The sequence below is a fragment of the Neoarius graeffei genome, chromosome 5, assembly GCF_027579695.1.
Source record: "Neoarius graeffei isolate fNeoGra1 chromosome 5, fNeoGra1.pri, whole genome shotgun sequence".
NCBI lineage: Eukaryota > Metazoa > Chordata > Actinopteri > Siluriformes > Ariidae > Neoarius > Neoarius graeffei.
In genome coordinates this window covers 75492464-75511017 of record NC_083573.1, presented here as the reverse complement: position 1 = coordinate 75511017, position 18554 = coordinate 75492464, and the positions used below count along the sequence as shown (strand labels likewise).

At 41.0% G+C, this 18554-nt stretch overlaps 1 protein-coding gene across 1 annotated transcript in view; it reads left to right on the top strand.

Moving 5' to 3' along the window:
* lama1 (laminin, alpha 1) overlaps window positions 1-18554 on the top strand; it is a 175236-nt gene that overhangs the window by 143071 nt on the left and 13611 nt on the right. The window contains exons 44-54 of the mRNA XM_060922407.1: window positions 5188-5331; window positions 5420-5553; window positions 7152-7299; window positions 7400-7524; window positions 8588-8738; window positions 8844-8988; window positions 9182-9323; window positions 9470-9584; window positions 11893-12060; window positions 13911-14062; window positions 14444-14626. Coding sequence (XP_060778390.1) covers window positions 5188-5331; window positions 5420-5553; window positions 7152-7299; window positions 7400-7524; window positions 8588-8738; window positions 8844-8988; window positions 9182-9323; window positions 9470-9584; window positions 11893-12060; window positions 13911-14062; window positions 14444-14626 — 1607 coding nt within the window. The remainder of the gene's footprint in view (window positions 1-5187; window positions 5332-5419; window positions 5554-7151; window positions 7300-7399; window positions 7525-8587; window positions 8739-8843; window positions 8989-9181; window positions 9324-9469; window positions 9585-11892; window positions 12061-13910; window positions 14063-14443; window positions 14627-18554) is intronic.

Genomic DNA, 18554 nt, shown 5'->3' with positions numbered 1-18554 from the left:
TACAAAATCTCAGTTCCTCAACATCTGAATTGGACATTCTGCCCACCAACTTTTTTAAGTCTGTTCTTCATCTTATAATTACAGATGTGCTTCAAATTATAAATACATCCCTAGAGACTGGTGTTGTTCCTGTGTCCCTGAAAAAAGCCATTGTAAAGCCCCTACTTAAAAAAAATAATCTGGATCCTTCAGTATTAAATAACTACAGGCCAATATCAAATTTACCATTCATTGGGAAAATCCTTGAAAAAATTGTCTTCAATCAATTAACTGCCTTCTTGATATCAAACAGCCGTTTTGATAATTTTCAGTCAGGATTTCGTGCCAATCATAGCACTGAAACAGCGCTGATTAAAGTTATAAATGACATACGTCTTACTGATGCAGGCAAAACATCGGTCCTGGTATTACTGGACCTCAGTGCAGCTTTTGATACTGTTGATCACAACATACTGCTATATCGACTTGAACACTGGGTTGGATTGACTGGTAAAGTTATCAATTGGTTAAATTCATACTTAAAAGATAGAAGCTTCTTTGTTACCATGGGAAATTGTTCCTCAACGTCAATGTCCTTGACCTGTGGTGTCCCCCAGGGGTCGATTCTTGGACCATTACTTTTCAACCTTTATATGCTCCCACTTGGGCAAATTATCAATAACAATTCAATGTTGTATCACTGCTATGCAGATGACACCCAAATTTATTTTGCTTTATCACCTAATGATTATGCCCCCCTTGAATGTCTCTACCAGTGTATCGATCAAATCAACAACTGGATGTCTCAAAATTTTCTTCAGCTGAACACAGATAAAACAGAAGTAATTCTATTTGGAAAAAAAGATGAAAAGACTCAGGATTACCACTATTCTTGACACAAAAGGGATTAAAACTAAAGAAATGGTTAAAAATCTTGGTGTTTTCATTGACAGCGAGCTAAACTTTGACAGTCACATGAAAGCAATCACTAAAACGGCATTTTATCACCTAAAAAACATTTCCAAACTAAGAGGACTTATGTCAAAAAATGATCTGGAAAAACTTATCCATGCCTTCATCTCTAGTAAGGTTGATTACTGCAATGGCCTTTTCACAGGCCTGCCAAAAAAGACCATCAAACGACTTCAGCTGGTTCAAAATGCAGCGGCTAGGCAGGGGCGCAGATACGTTTTTTGAACTGGGGGGGACAAAGCTGCCAGCAAACCAACCCCAACATGTGTTGTGTGAGGAATATACTCTGATGCCCTTAAAACTGCCTTCTGAGCACTGTATCTACAGGCTACCACCGAAAGAAGGAGGCTACCAGAAAGGCATCTCTACTCCGTACGATTTTACTTTCACTACGACATTACTTTGAACAGACTATCAAAAAATTGCAAGGTGATATGATAAAGTAAGGCACAGTTTACTTACAGTCGTTGTTTTTTGAAAAAACGATGCAATCGTTTTCTGCCTTTTCGGTTTGGCACCCTTCATCATGCCGTGTTGGGGTCCTGAACTAGGAGCTGTCCCTGATATGCCTGTCAAACTTGTTGTGGGTAACCATAGCAACCAAGCTCGAGCTCGCAACCTGTGCAGTCTGCGCAGCTCAACCAACCGAATATCAGTCTTTGTTTTGTTTTATGTGAGTTGTTGCAACTATGTATGTACTGCTGTGCACCTCAATAAACCGAATGGTAATTAGTAGGGCTGCACGATTATGGAAAAAATGATAATCACGATTATCTTGATCAAAATTGTAATCACGATTATTAAATCACGATTATTCTTGATGTTAGGGAAATCACTTAAATTTTATTTCACTATATTCAAACAAACAATATGAACAGCTTTCAGTGCAGAATGAAATTTAAAAGAGAAATTCTGATTTCCAAATGACAAATAAATGAAATTTATCCAAGAAATTACCAAAGGATGAAGGAACTGAAAACTCAGTTGCAACAATTACATAGCATTATACTGAGGCCTACAAGTTTTTAGCTAGAAAGACCAGCCTATCAACATGCTCTGGCTTTAAACATGAGCGAAGGCAGGTCACAACATTGCCTCCAGCGCTAAATAGTCTGTTGTTCCGACATAGTTAGCTTTTCTCTCACCTCAATCTGTTACCTACTCTCACGCTATCACCCCTTGAAGATACCGCTGCACTGAAGCTCTGCGCACTTGGCTTGCTTGCTTATTTAGGCGGAGTAATGAAACCTTACATGCGTCGGTTCGCCCCCTAATGGTTTGGCGGAGTACTGGTCAAAGTGCTTGATCAGATATGCAGCAGAGCTCGCATTTTAAATGGAAATAAATCGCGATTTTCATTTAATTTAATCGTGGCAGCCAAAATCGCGATTTTTGATTAAATTCGATTAATTGTGCAGCCCTAGTAATTAGTCTTTTGATTTTTCCGTGAGGTTTGCCTTATGCAAAGAAAGACAGCATAGACGTTTTTTCCTCCCTATAAGTGGGGGGGACCAAATGAGGTGAATTTAAATCTGGGTGGGACGAATCCCCCCCGTCCCCCCCTCTATCTGCGCCCATGCGGCTAGGGTTCTCACACGAACAAAAAGAACAGAGTACATTACTCCAATTTTAAGGTCCCTTCACTGGCTTCCAGTAAGCTACAGAATTGACTTTAAAGCATTGCTGCTGGTGTACAAATCTCTAAATGGTACAGGGCCCAATTACCTCTGATATGTTGCAGCAGCCTAACCCAATCAGATCTACCAGATCAAAACAGAAAAATTTACTATTAAAACCTGTTGTTAAAACAAAGTATGGTGAAGCAGCTTTTAGCTACTATGCAGTACAGCTATGGAACCAACTGCCAGAGGACATTAAAAATGCTCCTGCTGTTGGCAGCTTCAAATCTAGGTTAAAGACCAAGCTGTTCTCAGATGCTTTCTGTTAAATAATTAATATTGTCTTCTTTACATTTTTTATAATCTTTACTTTTACAGTCTCTGCATGTTTCAAATTTTACTAAACTTTTATTCTATTTTATTCTGCTGGGTTTTTTTTTCTCCCCCTATTTGAACTTCTACTTCATTTTATTATTTTATTTCTACTATTGTTTAATTCTTATTATATTTCTTCCCATTTATTTTATGTAATTTTATTCTCTATTGTTTACTGTTTTGCTTTTACTTCTGTAAAGCACATTGAACTGCCACTGTGTATGAAATATGCTATATAAATAAACTTGCCTTGCCTTGCCTTAAAACATCATCAGATTTTCACACAAGTCCTAAAAGTAGATAAAGAGAACCCAGTTAAACAAATGAGACAAAAATATTATACTTGATCATTTATTTATTGAGGAAAATGATCCAATATTACATATCTGTGAGTGGCAAAAGTATGTGAACCTTTGCTTTCAGTATCTGGTGTGACCCCCTTGTGCAGCAATAACTGCAATTAAAAGTTTCCGGTAACTGTTGATCAGTCCTGCACACCGGCTTGGAGGAATTTTAGCCCATTCCTCCGTACAGAACAGCTTCAACTCTAGGATGTTGGTGGGTTTCCTCACATGAACTGCTCGCTTCATGTCCTTCCACAACATTTCGATTGGATTAAGGTCAGGACTTTGACTTGGCCATTCCAAAACATTAACTTTATTCTTCTTTAACCATTCTTTGGTAGAACGACTTGTGTGCTTAGGGTTGTTGTCTTGCTGCATGACCCACCTTCTCTTGAGATTCAGTTCATGGACAGATGTCTTGACATTTTCCTTTAGAATTCACTGGTATAATTCAGAATTCATTGTTCCATCAATGATGGCAAGCCGTCCTGGCCCAGATGCAGCAAAACAGGCCCAAACCATGATACTACCACCACCATGTTTCACAGATGGGATAAGGTTCTTATGCTGAAATGCAGTGTTTTCCTTTCTCCAAACATAACGCTTCTCATTTAAACCAAAAAGTTCTATTTTGGTCTCATCCATCCACAAAACATTTTTCCAATAGCCTTCTGGCTTGTCCACGTGATCTTTAGCAAACTGCAGATAAGCAGCAATGTTCTTTTTGGAGAGCAGTGGCTTTCTCCTTGCAACCCTGCCATGCACACCATTGTTGTTCAGTGTTCTCCTGATGGTGGACTCATGAACATTAACATTAGCCAATGTGAGAGAGGCCTTCAGTTGCTTAGAAGTTACCCTGGGGTCCTTTGTGACCTCGCTGACTATTACACGCCTTGCTCTTGGAGTGATCTTTTGTTCGTCAACCGCACCTGGGGAGGGTAACAATGGTCTTGAATTCAAACTCTTTAGAGATGGTTTTGTAACCTTTTCCAGCCTGATGAGCATCAACAACGCTTTTCCTGAGGTCCTCAGAAATCTCCTTTGTTCGTGCCATGATACACTTCCACAAACATGTGTTGTGAAGATCAGACTTTGATAGATCCCTGTTCTTTAAATAAAACAGGGTGCCCACTCACACCTGATTGTCATCCCTTTGATTGAAAACACCTGACTCTAATTTCACCTTCAAATTAACTGCTAATCCTAGAGGTTCACATACTTTTGCCCCTCACAGATATGTAATATTGGATCATTTTCCTCAATAAATAAATGACCAAGTATAATATTTTTGTCTCATTTGTTTAACTGGGTTCTGTTTATCTACTTTTAGGACTTGTGTGAAAATCTGATGATGTTTTAGGTCATATTTATGCAGAAATATAGAAAATTCTAAAGGGTTCACAAACTTTCAAGCACCACTGTATATATTATTTACCATCTGGGAGGTCCGTATCGTGAGATACCGTGACCTCGGCCTTGAAAATACTGACCTCGGCCCAGAGGCCTCGGTCAGTATTTTCAAGACCTCGGTCACGGTATCTCACGATACAGACCTCCCAGATGGTAAATAATATATACAGTGGTGCTTGAAAGTTTGTGAACCCTTTGGGCGAAGCCATGGCCTAATGGTGAGAAAAGCAGTTTTGGGACCAGAACGTTGCTGGTTTGATTCCCTGGACCAGCAGGAATGGCTGAAGTGCCCTTGAGCAAGGCACCTAACCCCTAACTGCTCCCCAGGGTGCTCTGGGTATGTTGTACATCGCTCTGGATAAGAGCCTCTGCTAAATGCCATGAATGTAATATATATTATATATTTGTTAAATAGGTGATTCACTAAATGATTCCCTAGAACTATTGAAACGATTATTCCTCTGATGTTGGATGCTTCTTTGGTGTAGATCAAGGTTGCAGTGTCAGCAGACCGGGATTGTGTGCGTGCATACAAACCAGAAATCACCTCCAGCAATTTCAACACACTCACTCTTACAGTGAAAACTACTGCACCGGACAACCTGCTCTTCTACATGGGTAGCAGCTCCAGTGTAAGCCATTATGCTCCTGTTAATATTCTTTGTTTCTTAATGTGTTTTTGAGGTACAGTTGTCAGCTAAGCTGTTATCTCATTATCAGGTGGATTTCATGGCTCTTGAGATGAGGCAAGGAAAAGTTGCTTTTCTGTGGGATTCAGGCTCAGGTCAAACTAAACTGGAGTACCCCAATGTGCAGATAAACAACAAAAAATGGCACAGGATTAATGCTACTCGGTACGTTTAACACTCTGTATTAGCTGCAGTGTAGGAACATTATTCTTCAACTTCATATAGCTGGAGATAAATGTACAGCGTCTTGCAAAAGTATTCATCCCCCATGGTGTTTGTCCTGTTTTGTCGCATTACAAGCTGGAATTAAAATGGATTTTTGGAGGGTTAACACCATTTTATTTACACAACATGCCTACCACTTCAAAGGTGAAAATTGTTGTTTTATTGTGACACAAACAATAATCTCATCTCATCTCATTATCTGTAGCCGCTTTATCCTGTTCTACAGGGTCGCAGGCAAGCTGGAGCCTATCCCAGCTGACTACGGGTGAGAGGCGGGGTACACCCTGGACAAGTCGCCAGGTCATCACAGGGCTGACACATAGACACAGACAACCATTCACACTCACATTCACACCTACGGTCAATTTAGAGTCACCAGTTAACCTAACCTGCATGTCTTTGGACTGTGGGGGAAACCGGAGCACCCGGAGGAAACCCACGCAGACACGGGGAGAACATGCAAACTCCGCACAGAAAGGCCCTCGTTGGCCACGGGGCTCGAACCCAGACCCTCTTGCTGTGAGGCGACAGCGCTAACCACTACACCACCGTGCCGCCTCAGATGGATCTTAATCAACTAATTATGTGACTTATGAAGTGAATTGGTTGGACCAGCTCTTATTTAGGGGTTTCATACGAAAGGGGGTGAATACCAATGCACACTCCAGATTTCTGTTTTTTCATCTTAATTAGTGTTTGTGGCAGCACGGTGGTGTAGTGGTTAGCGCTGTCGCCTCACAGCAAGAGGGTCCAGTTTCGAGCCCCGTGGCTGGCAAGGGCCTTTCTGTGCAGAGTTTGCATGTTCTCCCCGTGTCCGTGTGGGTTTCCTCCGGGTGCTCCGGTTTCCCCCGGGTGCTCCGGTTTCCCCCACAGTCCAAAGACATGCAGGTTAGGTTAACTGGTGGTTCTAAATTGACCGTAGGTGTGAATGTGAGTGTGAATGGTTGTCTGTGTCTATGTGTCAGCCCTGTGATGACCTGGCGACTTGTCCAGGGTGTACCCCGCCTTTCACCCATAGTCAGCTAGGATAGGCTCCAGCTTGCCTGCAACCCTGTAGAACAGGATAAGCGGCTACAGATAATGGATGGAGGTTGTAGGCATGTTGTGCTAATCCCAAAAAAAATCCATTTTAATTCCAGTTTGTAATGTGACAAAACAGGAAAAACACCAAAGGGGATGAATACTTTTGCAAGACTCATTTCACATCTTCAAGTTACTCAATTTCAATCCTGGGAAGCACTTTGAAGCTCATTCCACAAATTTAGTGTAAACTACTTTGACATAATGTGCTGAAGCTTATATAAAATTGCCATTGCTAAGTATTCTGATGACATATGATGAAGTGTCACTTGACTCCAGAACAGGTTTCACTACTTTTGATACTAAATAAATAAATCATTCACAACTATTATACCAAGTACATTTATAGCAGGATATCGATCCGATTAGAACGACCATGTCTTAGTTTATTTAAAAAAAAAAAACAGTGCATTTCATGAGGCTGTAATCTTTCTGCTTATTATGCTGCTATTTTGTAGATTTGGAAGGCAAGGCTCCCTCACCGTTCAGCAGTTGGACTTAGAGCCGATGCCTTCAGTAAAGACAACAGCACCAGGTTCATCCACAGTTATGGAGGTCAACAAGTCCACATGGGTGTTTGTGGGAGGCCTGGGTGGACAGGTTAAGGTAGGCAGAGTGGCTTTAATCTTTAAAAAAAAAAGACTTGCATGGTTTGCATGTGAGTTATGTATTCATTCATCTTACATTTTGTTCAATATCTTCCCAGAAATCTCCAGCAGTGAAGATGACTCACTTTACAGGATGTATTGGTGAAGCATCTCTGAATGAGAAGAACATTGGGCTCTGGAACTATGCTGAAAGGGAAGGAAGCTGTGGTGGTTGCTTCATGAGGTAATGTAGTCTGTAGTCTGATTACTTGGCTACACAGTCATGTAAATGTCAATACTATTTAACCCTCATCCTACCATGCTATTTTACACCTTAATCTTACCATGTGGGGTCCGTTTGGACCCCAATACTTTTCTTTAAAATTAAAGCTTATAAAGACAAAATCACCAGATAAGTTTTGTTCAGAACATCTTGTATTAATAACAGCAATACACTAAACGGCCCAAGGCATAAAGAACACACTTAACCTTCATCCTACCAGCCGATTTTACATACACAAACTACCAGGCGGGGTCCGTATGGACCCCAGGAGGGAATACCTTGAAATCAATGCAGTAAGAACCAATTCAATGCAGCAAACAGACATAACTTTATTGAAGAACAAAATCCACTATGGCTGAATATCAATGATGTATTATAAATGCAATAACATTGCAGTAATATTGCAATAACTAGCATACATCTAGCAAATTATAGCGCCACAAAAAAAATTGGCATTATATACATGATTTTTGCAGCTCATGCAGCTGTAAAACATTCTGGATTACAACTTAGGTCTTTTCTTACAGAATTTAAAACAAAAAAGTAATTGTAAAATAATTTAGGGCTTTTGTTTTGCAGCCTGTGCTTATTGCAGCAGTGGGGTCCACACGGACCCCAAGAAGGAATGCCTTGGTAGTTTCATTATGGAACATAAAAGAAATAAAAGAAGTTAACTTTCAGTGTGCTATTCAATTATAAAATGAAAGACAGATAAACTTTACTCTGGGGTCCGGTTGGACCCCAGTAACAAATTAATTATACCTTCACAATGCAAAAAGCTGATCTTCCGGTGCTTTAGTGTTTTAATTAAGACATAAATTCCGACAAATTCATAAAACGGTGAGGCAGTATGTCACATATTTTTAAAATGGCAAACAAACATATAGGTGCGGGGTCCAGATGGACCCCACTTGGTAGGATGAAGGTTAAACTCCGAAACATTTAAATAGCTTAATGGTGCCGCTGACGTCCTTTTTATGTTTAGTAATCTGTGGTTGTGGTTGCGACTATATTGTGATTTTAGGCCGCAGGCAGAGGAGACCTCTTTCAACTTTGACGGCAGTGGATACTCAGAGGTACAGAAGTCTCTGCGCCCCACATCCACAAGCATCGTCATGTTCTTCAAAACCCTCTCACCTAATGGCCTGCTGCTGTATCTGGCTTCCAATGGCACTGTATGTTCCTTGTAATACTTCATGCCAATCTGATAGTGGTTATTGTTGGAGCCTTGCACTCTGATCACATATTCTTGCTTTTTTTTTTGTCTTGTATTTTCATAGAGAGACTTCTTGTCCATTGAATTGGTGGAAGGCAAAGTGCACCTGACCTTTGAACTGGGCTCTGGACCACTCACACTGACCTCCACAAAAGTGTACAATACAGGAGTGTGGTACAAGATTGCCCTGCAGCGCAACAAACGCAAAGGTATTGTTTTAATAAGCTATATTTTCATTTGTAATCCATCAATGTCCATCGGAATGTTTTAAAGAGGTGCAGTGTTATTTTTTCTTCTATGATTAATCTCCAACTCCAACATTTTAAGCCTTTATCTAGAGACTTTTATCTAGAGGATTTCCTGCTCACGGCATAACGGAGAGCAAACCAATTTTGTCCGCAGGCTATTTATCCATAATGACTGCTGACAACCCGTCTGAGAGAGAAGTCATGGAGGCAGAGTCTCCTGGAACTGCCTCTGATCTCAACCGCTCCGATCTGGATCCTATCTATATTGGTGGGCTGCCTGCATCCAGGCCAATCAGGTAATGTCTACTTCAATACATGGAGTGTTTTTTTTTTTTTTAACTGTACATCGGTTATTTATATAATGCATTATATATTACGGTATATTCAATCCATTCTTTCATTCATTGTTGAAAATAAATGCCTTACTTCCTCACTCTTTCAGGAGGCAGGTTGTTGCACGCTCATACGTGGGCTGCATTAAGAATGTTGAAATTGCACGCACAAACTTTGACCTACTGAGAGAGGCCTATGGTGTAAAGAAAGGCTGTATCCTAAAGGTAAGAAGCCAATCAGAATTATGGGATGCTTTCAAAGTTGGTGTTTCACACTAGCGGCTTAGGTTTATCGCTTCCCTGCTTTCAGGCATGGTTTGTTCATTTCAACTGACATTAAGCCAGATGTTACAGGAATGAAAGTTACTTCATCACTCCACATTACAAATGTTCGCCACTGGATGGCAGCCTGTAGCTGTTGACTAAGGTGGTAAAACCATCGACGGGGATGGGCAGGGCTAAAAAATTGGACTGCAACCAGCCAGTATGAGCGCAAGATGTGCTATCCATTTTTTTATACAGTCAATAGATAAAACATTGCAGATAGCACAGCATATAAAACTGATATAGCCTTAGAGGCTGTGTAGTTGTCATGAGCAAATGCATGATATGGCCGAAATATCATATCATGATCTTTAAAGACATTTTTGATACTATACACATCACAATATACTTCGCAAACAATATAGCAATAAAACTATTGTACTGATCCACAAAAAAAAAAGTTCTACAACCCAATTCCAAAATGGGACACTGTTTAAAGCATAAATAAAAAGAGAATATGATGATTTGCAAATCATGGAAACACTGTGTCACTGAAAATAATACAAAGGCAAGTATCAAATGTAGAAAGTTATTGTTTGAAAAAGATATGCTCTTTCTGAAAAAAAAATGTCGGGACAGGGGCATTTTTACCACTGTGATGCATCATTTATTCTTTTAACAACACTCTGTAAACGTTTGGGAACTGAAGAGACCAATTGCTGTAGTTTTGAAAGAGAAATGTTGTCCCATTTTTTCCTGATGTACAGTTTCAGTTGCTCAACAGTTCAGGGTCTCCTTTGTTATATTTTGTACTTCATAATGCACAGAATGTTTTAAATGGAGACAGGTCTGGACTGCAGGCAGGTCAGTTTAGCACCTGGACTCTTTTACTATGGAGCCATGCAGTTGTAGTATGCGCAGAAAGCGGTTTGGCATTATCTTGCTGAAATAAGCAAGGCTTTCCCTGAAAAAGATGTCATCTGGATGGCAGCATGTTACTCCAAAACCTGCATGTATAATTCAACGTTAATGACGCCTTCCCAGATGTGCAAGCTACCCATGCCATGTGCACTAATGCACCCTCATACCATCACAGATGCTGGCTTTTGAACTGTGCACTGATAACAAGCCGGATGGTCCCTCTCCTCTTTAGCCTGGAGGACACACTGTTCATGAATTCCCAAAAAGAATTTCAAATTTCAATTTAGTCAGACCAAAGGGCAGTCTTTCACTTCGCTTCAGTCCATTTTTGCATTTGTGGATGCAGTAATGAACTGTTTTCACAGACGATGGTTTTCTGAAGTGTTCCTGAGCCCATACAGTGATTTTCCACTACAGACACGTGTCTGCTTTTAATGCAGTGTCGCCTGAGGGCCTGAAGATCACAGGCATCCAGTGTCTGTTTTTAGCCTTGTCTCTTGCATACAGAGATTTCTCCAGATTCTCTGAATCTTTTAATGATATTATGTACCATAGATGATATGATCCCCAAATTCTTTGCAATTTTACATTGAGGAACGTTATTCTGAAATTGTTGCATTGTTTGCTCACGCAGTCTTTCACAGAGCGGTGAACCCCTCCTCATCTTTACTTCTGAGAGACTCCGCCTGTCTGGGATGCTCTTTTTATAGCCAGTCATGTTACTGACCTGTTGCCAATTAAACTCATTAGATTTTCTTTTACATTACAGAACTTTTTCAGTCTTTTGTTGCCCCGTCCCAACTTTTTGAAACGTGTTGCTGGCATCAAATTCAAAACGAGCATATATTTTTCAACAACCAATAGGATTTCTCAGTTTCAACATTTGATATGTTGTCTTTGTACTATTTTCAGTAAAATATAGGGTTTCTGTGATTTTGCAAATCATAGGATTCTATTTATTTACATTTTACACAGCGTCCCAACTTTTTTAGAATTGAGGTTGTATTTGTTCAATGCTTACAAAATGTTTTTTTTTTTTTTTTAAATCAGTTACTTGTTCATTTGAGAAATACCTGGAATGGTCAGTGTTGGAGATACTGAATATCATATCACATCACCCAGTCCTGGGTATCAGCAGCATGCTGTTCGAGGTTATGCAATCTGGTTAATTTTGTTTCACGCTGGTATGCAGGAATTAAAAACTCAGTGTTCTTATTCCAGGCTGTGTGGAGAATCGTGATTTATTAGACATCTGATTTCTATCTTGTGCCTTTGAGCTTTTGTGATACGTGTGTGTGTGTGTGTGTGTGTGTGTGTGTGTGTGTGTGTGTGTGTGTGTGTGTTGCAGCCTGTCCGTAGTGTGTCTGTGCTGGGTGGGGGGTATGTGCAGATGCCTGAAGTCACTGTTGGTCCTCAGAGCGAGCTCATGAGCAGCTTCTCCAGCAGAAACAGCAGTGGCCTCATCCTGGCAGGATTCAGCTCAACCAGCAGCCACAAACGCCGATACGCGCAGCAGGTATAAACGCGAGCTAATCTCAAAACACTTCCCCACAACAGTAGTGCTAAAGAATATGAATTTAATCTATGTACAGTGAGAGTAAAAAGTATTTGATCCCTTGCTGATTTTGTTGGTTTGCCCACTAATAAAGACATGATCATTCTATACTTTTAATGGCAAATGTATTCTAACATGGAGAGACAGAATATCAAAAAGAAAATCCAGAAAATAACTTTAAAGAATATATATTAATTGATTTGTATTTCATTGAGGGAAATAAGTATTTGATCCCCTAGTATGCATTAGGAGTTCTGGCTTTCACAGACCAGTTAGACACTCCCAATCAACTTGTTACCTGAATTGAAGACACCTGTTCTAACTAATCACCTGTATGAAAGACACCTGTTCACAGAATCAGACAATCAGACAGATTCCAAACTCTCCAACATGGGTAAGACCAAAGAACTCTCTCAGGACCTCAGAGACAGGACTGTTGACCTGCACAAATCTGGAATGGGCTACAAAAACATTAGCAAGATGCTGGGTATTAAAGTAACAACCATTGGTGCAATTGTGAGAAAATTTAAGAAGTATAACATGACCATCAATAGACCTCGGTCTGGTGCTCCACAGAAGATTTCACCTCGTGGGGTGGCAACGATCATGAGAACTGTGAGAAATCGGCCTGCAACCACACAGCGGGAGTTAGTGAATGACCTCAAGGCAGCTGGGACCACAGTCACCAGGAAAACAATTGGCAACACTTTGCACTGCAATGGATTAAAATCCTGCAGTGCCCGAAAGGTACCCCTGCTTAAGAAGGCACATGTGGAGGCCCGCCTAAAGTATGCCAATGATCACCTCAAAGATGTACAAAGTGATTGGGAGAAGGTTCTGTGGTCAGACGAGACCAAAATTGAACTATTTGGCCTAAACTCTACTCGTCGTGTAAGAAAGGAAGAAAAAGGAGGAAGAAAAATGCTGCCTATGACCCCAGGAACACTGTGTCCACCGTCAAGCATGGAGGTGGAAGCATTATGTTTTGGGGGTGTTTCTCTGCCAAGGGCACAGGGCTACTTCACCACATCAGTGGGAAGATGGATGGAGCCATGTACCGTGCAGTCCTGAGGGACAACCTCCTCCCCTCTGCCAGGAAGTTGAAAATGGGCCGTGGTTGGGTCTTCCAACATGACAACGACCCAAAGCATACAGCAAAGGCAACAAAGGAGTGGCTCAAGAAGAACCACATTAAGGTCATGGAGTGGCCCAGCCAGTCTCCGGACCTCAATCCAATCAAAAATCTATGGAGGGAGCTGAAGGTCCGAGTTGCCAAGCGACAGCCCACCAACCTTAATGATTTAGAGAGGATCTGCAAAGAAGAGTGGGCCAAAATTCCCCCTGATATGTGTGCTAACCTTGTGGTTAACTACAACAAACGTCTGTCCGCTGTGCTTGCAAACAAAGGCTTTGCCACCAAGTATTAAGTGCTTTTGGCTAGAGGGATCAAATACTTATCTCCCTCAATGAAATAAAAATCAATTAAAATATATTCTTTAAAGTTATTTTCTGGATTTTCGTTGATAGTCTGTCTCTCCATGTTAGAATACATCTACCATTAAAAGTATAGAATGATCATGTCTTTATTAGTGGGCAAACCAACAAAATCAGCAAGGGATCAAATACTTTTTACTCTCACTGTATATGTAGCTTTAGCACATGAAATAATAGCTTTTTGTAATTATTGTAGCCCAAGATTTATTTCCAGTAGCTTCGTTCCAGTAGGCTTACAATCAGAGATGGGAGGGATGTAGTGGGATGAAGAAATGCGATTAACAGAGCTCTCTCTCTCTCTCTCTCTCTCTCTCTAGCCTTTCCTGGCAGTGATGCTGGTGTCAGGCAGAGTAGAAGTCCACGTGAGCATGGCAGAGGGAGGAGTTGTGCACAAAGCTGTTGTCAAATCCCAAAATGGCACATTCAGTGATGGACAGGAGCACTCCCTCATCTTGCAGAGGAACAAAAGGTCTAGACCTGTCACCATGGTCCAAGTTGTCCTCTGAAAAAGTTTACACTTTTTCAATACACTTGAACATAAAAGTAAAACTTTAAGCTCCAAAATGGCACAATGGCCTACAGTTTCATTGTATCAGTGAGAGATTGGTCTTATTCCCTCAGCTGTCAATCAGAGTTACATTTGACAATGTGGCTGTCTGTTACTTCATATAATACAATGAATACAATGAATACAGCCAGCGCTTGTCTTCAGGAGCATTCAGCTGCCCTGTGCAGTAGCTGTACTCTCATGTGCTACCATGCGTTAGTGTTTACCCTCTTGTACAATATCGGAGAACTCTAAAGTACGAGTACTATAATTCTTACAAGTGTGGTATATATTTTGATACAGGACATTGACAGTGTATGTGGATGAAGACCAGCAGGAAACAGTAAGGCTGGGTTTAACCGCAGAGAAAGTTCTCACTCTGAGTAATTTCTATATCGGAGGCGTTCCACCAGGAGAGGCCACCGGAGCGCTCGGCTCCACCACATCATTCTACGGCTGCATCAGGAACACGGCTGTGGACACCATGTGAGTTATTGAGACTATGTTCAATGCGAAAACATTCTTCTGAAGCAGTATCACCTGTATTATATAGACATGCCGTCCTGCAGCTAGTCTAGAATACAACATTCTTCATCCTTATCAGGAAAATGAATTCCAAGCATATTCGCCCAGTGTTATGTAATGTGCTCTGTTTGTTTGGTTTTGCATTGACTACAGAGTCATGCTTATGATGATTTAAAGCTCTAACTGGTTTAGCTCTAGCACTGCGGATCTACTCAATCACTATCGCCCATCCCAAACACTTCACGCTAAGGTGGTGCTATTGTTAATCATTACAGTTCAGCCTTATATTCTGATATAGCGATTCAGAGAGCAATAGGAACACAAACTGTTGTTGTTTTTAAGTCTGGCCTTTTATATTTCTCATCTCATCTCATTATCTCTAGCCGCTTTATCCTGTTCTACAGGGTCACAGGCAAGCTGGAGCCTATCCCAGCTGACTACGGGCGAAAGGCGGGGTACACCCTGGACAAGTCGCCAGGTCATCACAGGGCTGACACATAGACAACCATTCACACTCACATTCACACCTACGGTCAATTTAGAGTCACCAGTTAACCTAACCTGCATGTCTTTGGACTGTGGGGGAAACCGGAGCACCCGGAGGAAACCCACGCGGACACGGGGAGAACATGCAAACTCCGTACAGAAAGGCCCTCGCCGGCCACGGGGCTCGAACCCAGAACCTTCTTGCTGTGAGGCGACAGCGCTAACCACTACACCACCATGCCGCCCCTTTTTATATTTCTGTGTTTTCATTTTATTTTTGTAGTAATTTTCATAGACATATCATCCTTTCATTGGCCATTAATATTCTTTATAGTAAAAAGAGATGAAAAACGGAAAGCTAGGAAAGAAAATCCAGAAAAATACAAAGAATTAAAGAGTGAAGTTCAAAGAAGAATACGAAAGGCAAAACGACATCATGTTGACACAATGTGCGAGGAACTTGAGAAAGAAAGCAAAAATGGTAATACCAGGAAAATGTTCCAAAGTGTTAAGCGATTGACAAAGGAATTTTCACCAAGACTCAATGTGATCAGAAGCAACGATGGCGTGATTCTTACAAATCCTGAAGATCTTGCAAATAGATGGAAAGAATACTGTGAAGACCTTTTATAAAGACAAAGAAATCAACCAAACAATACTAGCCGAGGAACATGAACCGCCACCATTAAAAAGTGAAGTTGCTAGAGCTATGTCTCGATTGACTAGTAGAAAGGCACCAGGATCAGACAAAGTGCCAGCAGATTTATTTCAAAAAAGAGGTGAACCTGGGCTTAACAGGATACATAGACTGATCACATCAATATGGGAGACAGGTAAATGGCCAGAAGAATGGACTGAAACAACATTCGTGACTATTCCAAAAAAAGGAGATCTTGCTGAATGCACAAACTATAGGACAATAGCTTTAGTTTCGCATGCCAGTAAAATTATATTGAAGAGAGTGTTGGATCGCATCCAGGCAAAGACAGAAACAGAACTCGCACAGGAACAAGCCGGTTTTAGGCCAGGAAGAGGAACGAGAGACCAAATAACAAATCTAAATCTCATTATGAATAAGGCAAGAGAGTTCCAGCAACCGTTGTACTTGTGCCTTGTAGATTTTCAAAAAGCGTTTGATTCTATACATCGTGACAAACTTTGGTTTACCATGCTAAATATGGGGTACTCAGCACAACTAGTTCAACTACTTTCAAATTTATACAAGAATCAGAGGGCAAGGGTACGAGTAGCAGGGACAGTATCGAAATGGTTTCGAATACTTAAAGGAGTGAGGCGAGGATGTGTGCTTTCGCCATACCTGTTCAACATAGTGGCAAAAATGGTAATGAGGGACACGTTTGATGGATTTGAAAGTGGATTCCAAATAGGGAGAAGACGAATATGTAACTTAAGATACGCAGATGATATCGTATTAATAGCAACATCAGAAAAAGAACTACAAGAATTGTTGGACAGGTTAATTAACACAGGAAAGGAGTCTTATCTCATTATCTCTAGCCGCTTTATCCTGTTCTACAGGGTCGCAGGCAAGCTGGAGCCTATCCTAGCTGACTATGGGTGAAAGGCGGGGTACACCCTGGACAAGTCGCCAGGTCATTACAGGGCTGACACATAGACACAGACAACCATTCACATTCACACCTACGGTCAATTTAGAGTCACCAGTTAACCTAACCTGCATGTCTTTGGACTGTGGGGGAAACCGGAGCACCCGGAGGAAACCCACACGGACACGGGGAGAACATGCAAACTCCGCACAGAAAGGCCCTCGCCGGCCACGGGGCTCGAACCCGGATCTTCTTGCTGTGAGGCGACAGCGCTAACCACTACACCACCGTGCCGCCCCGCAGGAAAGGAGTATGGTTTACAAATTAATACCAGCAAAACCAAGGTTATGAGACTTAATGGTAAAAATATTGATGTGGTAACTGAGGGGTCAAAATTGGAACAGGTGTCTGAATTTGCATACCTTGGCTTCAGAATTAAAGAAGATGGAGACTGTTACAAAGAAGTAACGGCACGTTTGGGACTTGGAGCAGGACTCTGGCAATATTTCCGCCTTTTTCTGTACAAGCGCATCCTGCTGTAATGTTCACATGAATCCTGTATAGTAATGCAGTGCTTGTTTACCCTCTTTCTGCGTTGCCGCAAGGGTTGGACTGCCTACTACAGTAATTACGGTAGGCTAGCCTGGGGACGTCTTGATGAAGTTTTTCATGCTAACGAGTAGTATAACGCATAGTTTCAGCCTCGTTTTACAGGTAAAGAGTTCAGGTTTGTCCATAAGTCAGGGCTGCAGCTCATTAATACACTATTTCAGATGTATAGTGAAAAAAACCCTGACATTGTCACTTTAGTAGACCTTTCGCTTTGCCCCTTCAGTACTGAAGTATACACTCAGCCTTGCGCCCAAATGACGTCACGCATCGCCCTTCCAACAGGCAACACGGCAGCCTCCTGGTGGCATTACAGCAGCGATACAAAAACGCTCAACTCTCTTATAAATGGTCAAACATGCCTGAAACTTTTCTTACTGGCTCTTAATATTACAAGCTACCAACTTGGCATTTTCTATTCCTTTAAGTTGCACTAAACTATCATTATTTACAGTACTGATACTCTAAACAACCCATAAACTACAACATTAATAAATAACAAGTAGGGCTGTCAAACGATTAAAAAATTTAATCACGATTAATCTCAGAATTTTATATAGTTAATCGCGATTAATCGCATTTTTTAAAATCTATGTAAATGAATAAGGCTTTTAAAGTGAAATGTTACAATTAAAATGGTGAACACATTTTATGCTAAAAGTACTTGTTAAAAACTGCTGGGACAAGAGAAAATGGTAAGGGAGTTTATTCACTCACATACTAGGCAGTACTGAACATACAAAACACAAAATTGGATTTTGTGATGGATTAGGGAGCTGTAGTCTCAAATATAAAACATGTAGTCACATACTACTGTGTCTCAGTTCAGACATGTGTGACAAAAGAAAATAAAAATGAAATAAAACTTCAATTGTGCCGAAGTTGTATTCAGTCACAGCCTATAGGACTTCACAGTGCTGTGCAAACAAAAATAAATTGCAGTTGGACTTCAATAAAGACATTTAGTGTCATATCACAGTGCTACAGCGTACTGAAATCTCACTTTACAAAAGTATTTTAGAACTGCAAAGTGCATACCAAAACCAACTCAATCACACTCTAATTTTGAAATGAAACTTTTGAAATGAAACTTCCCGTTTAACAGACCTTTCTCCATCACTCACACTTACTCTTACTGATCAGTCCCCCCAGGATTCCGCGGGCCTTTTTTGTGATTGTTGCGGGCTAAAATGTCTGATGTTGCGGGGTTTTTCCAAAAAATTGCG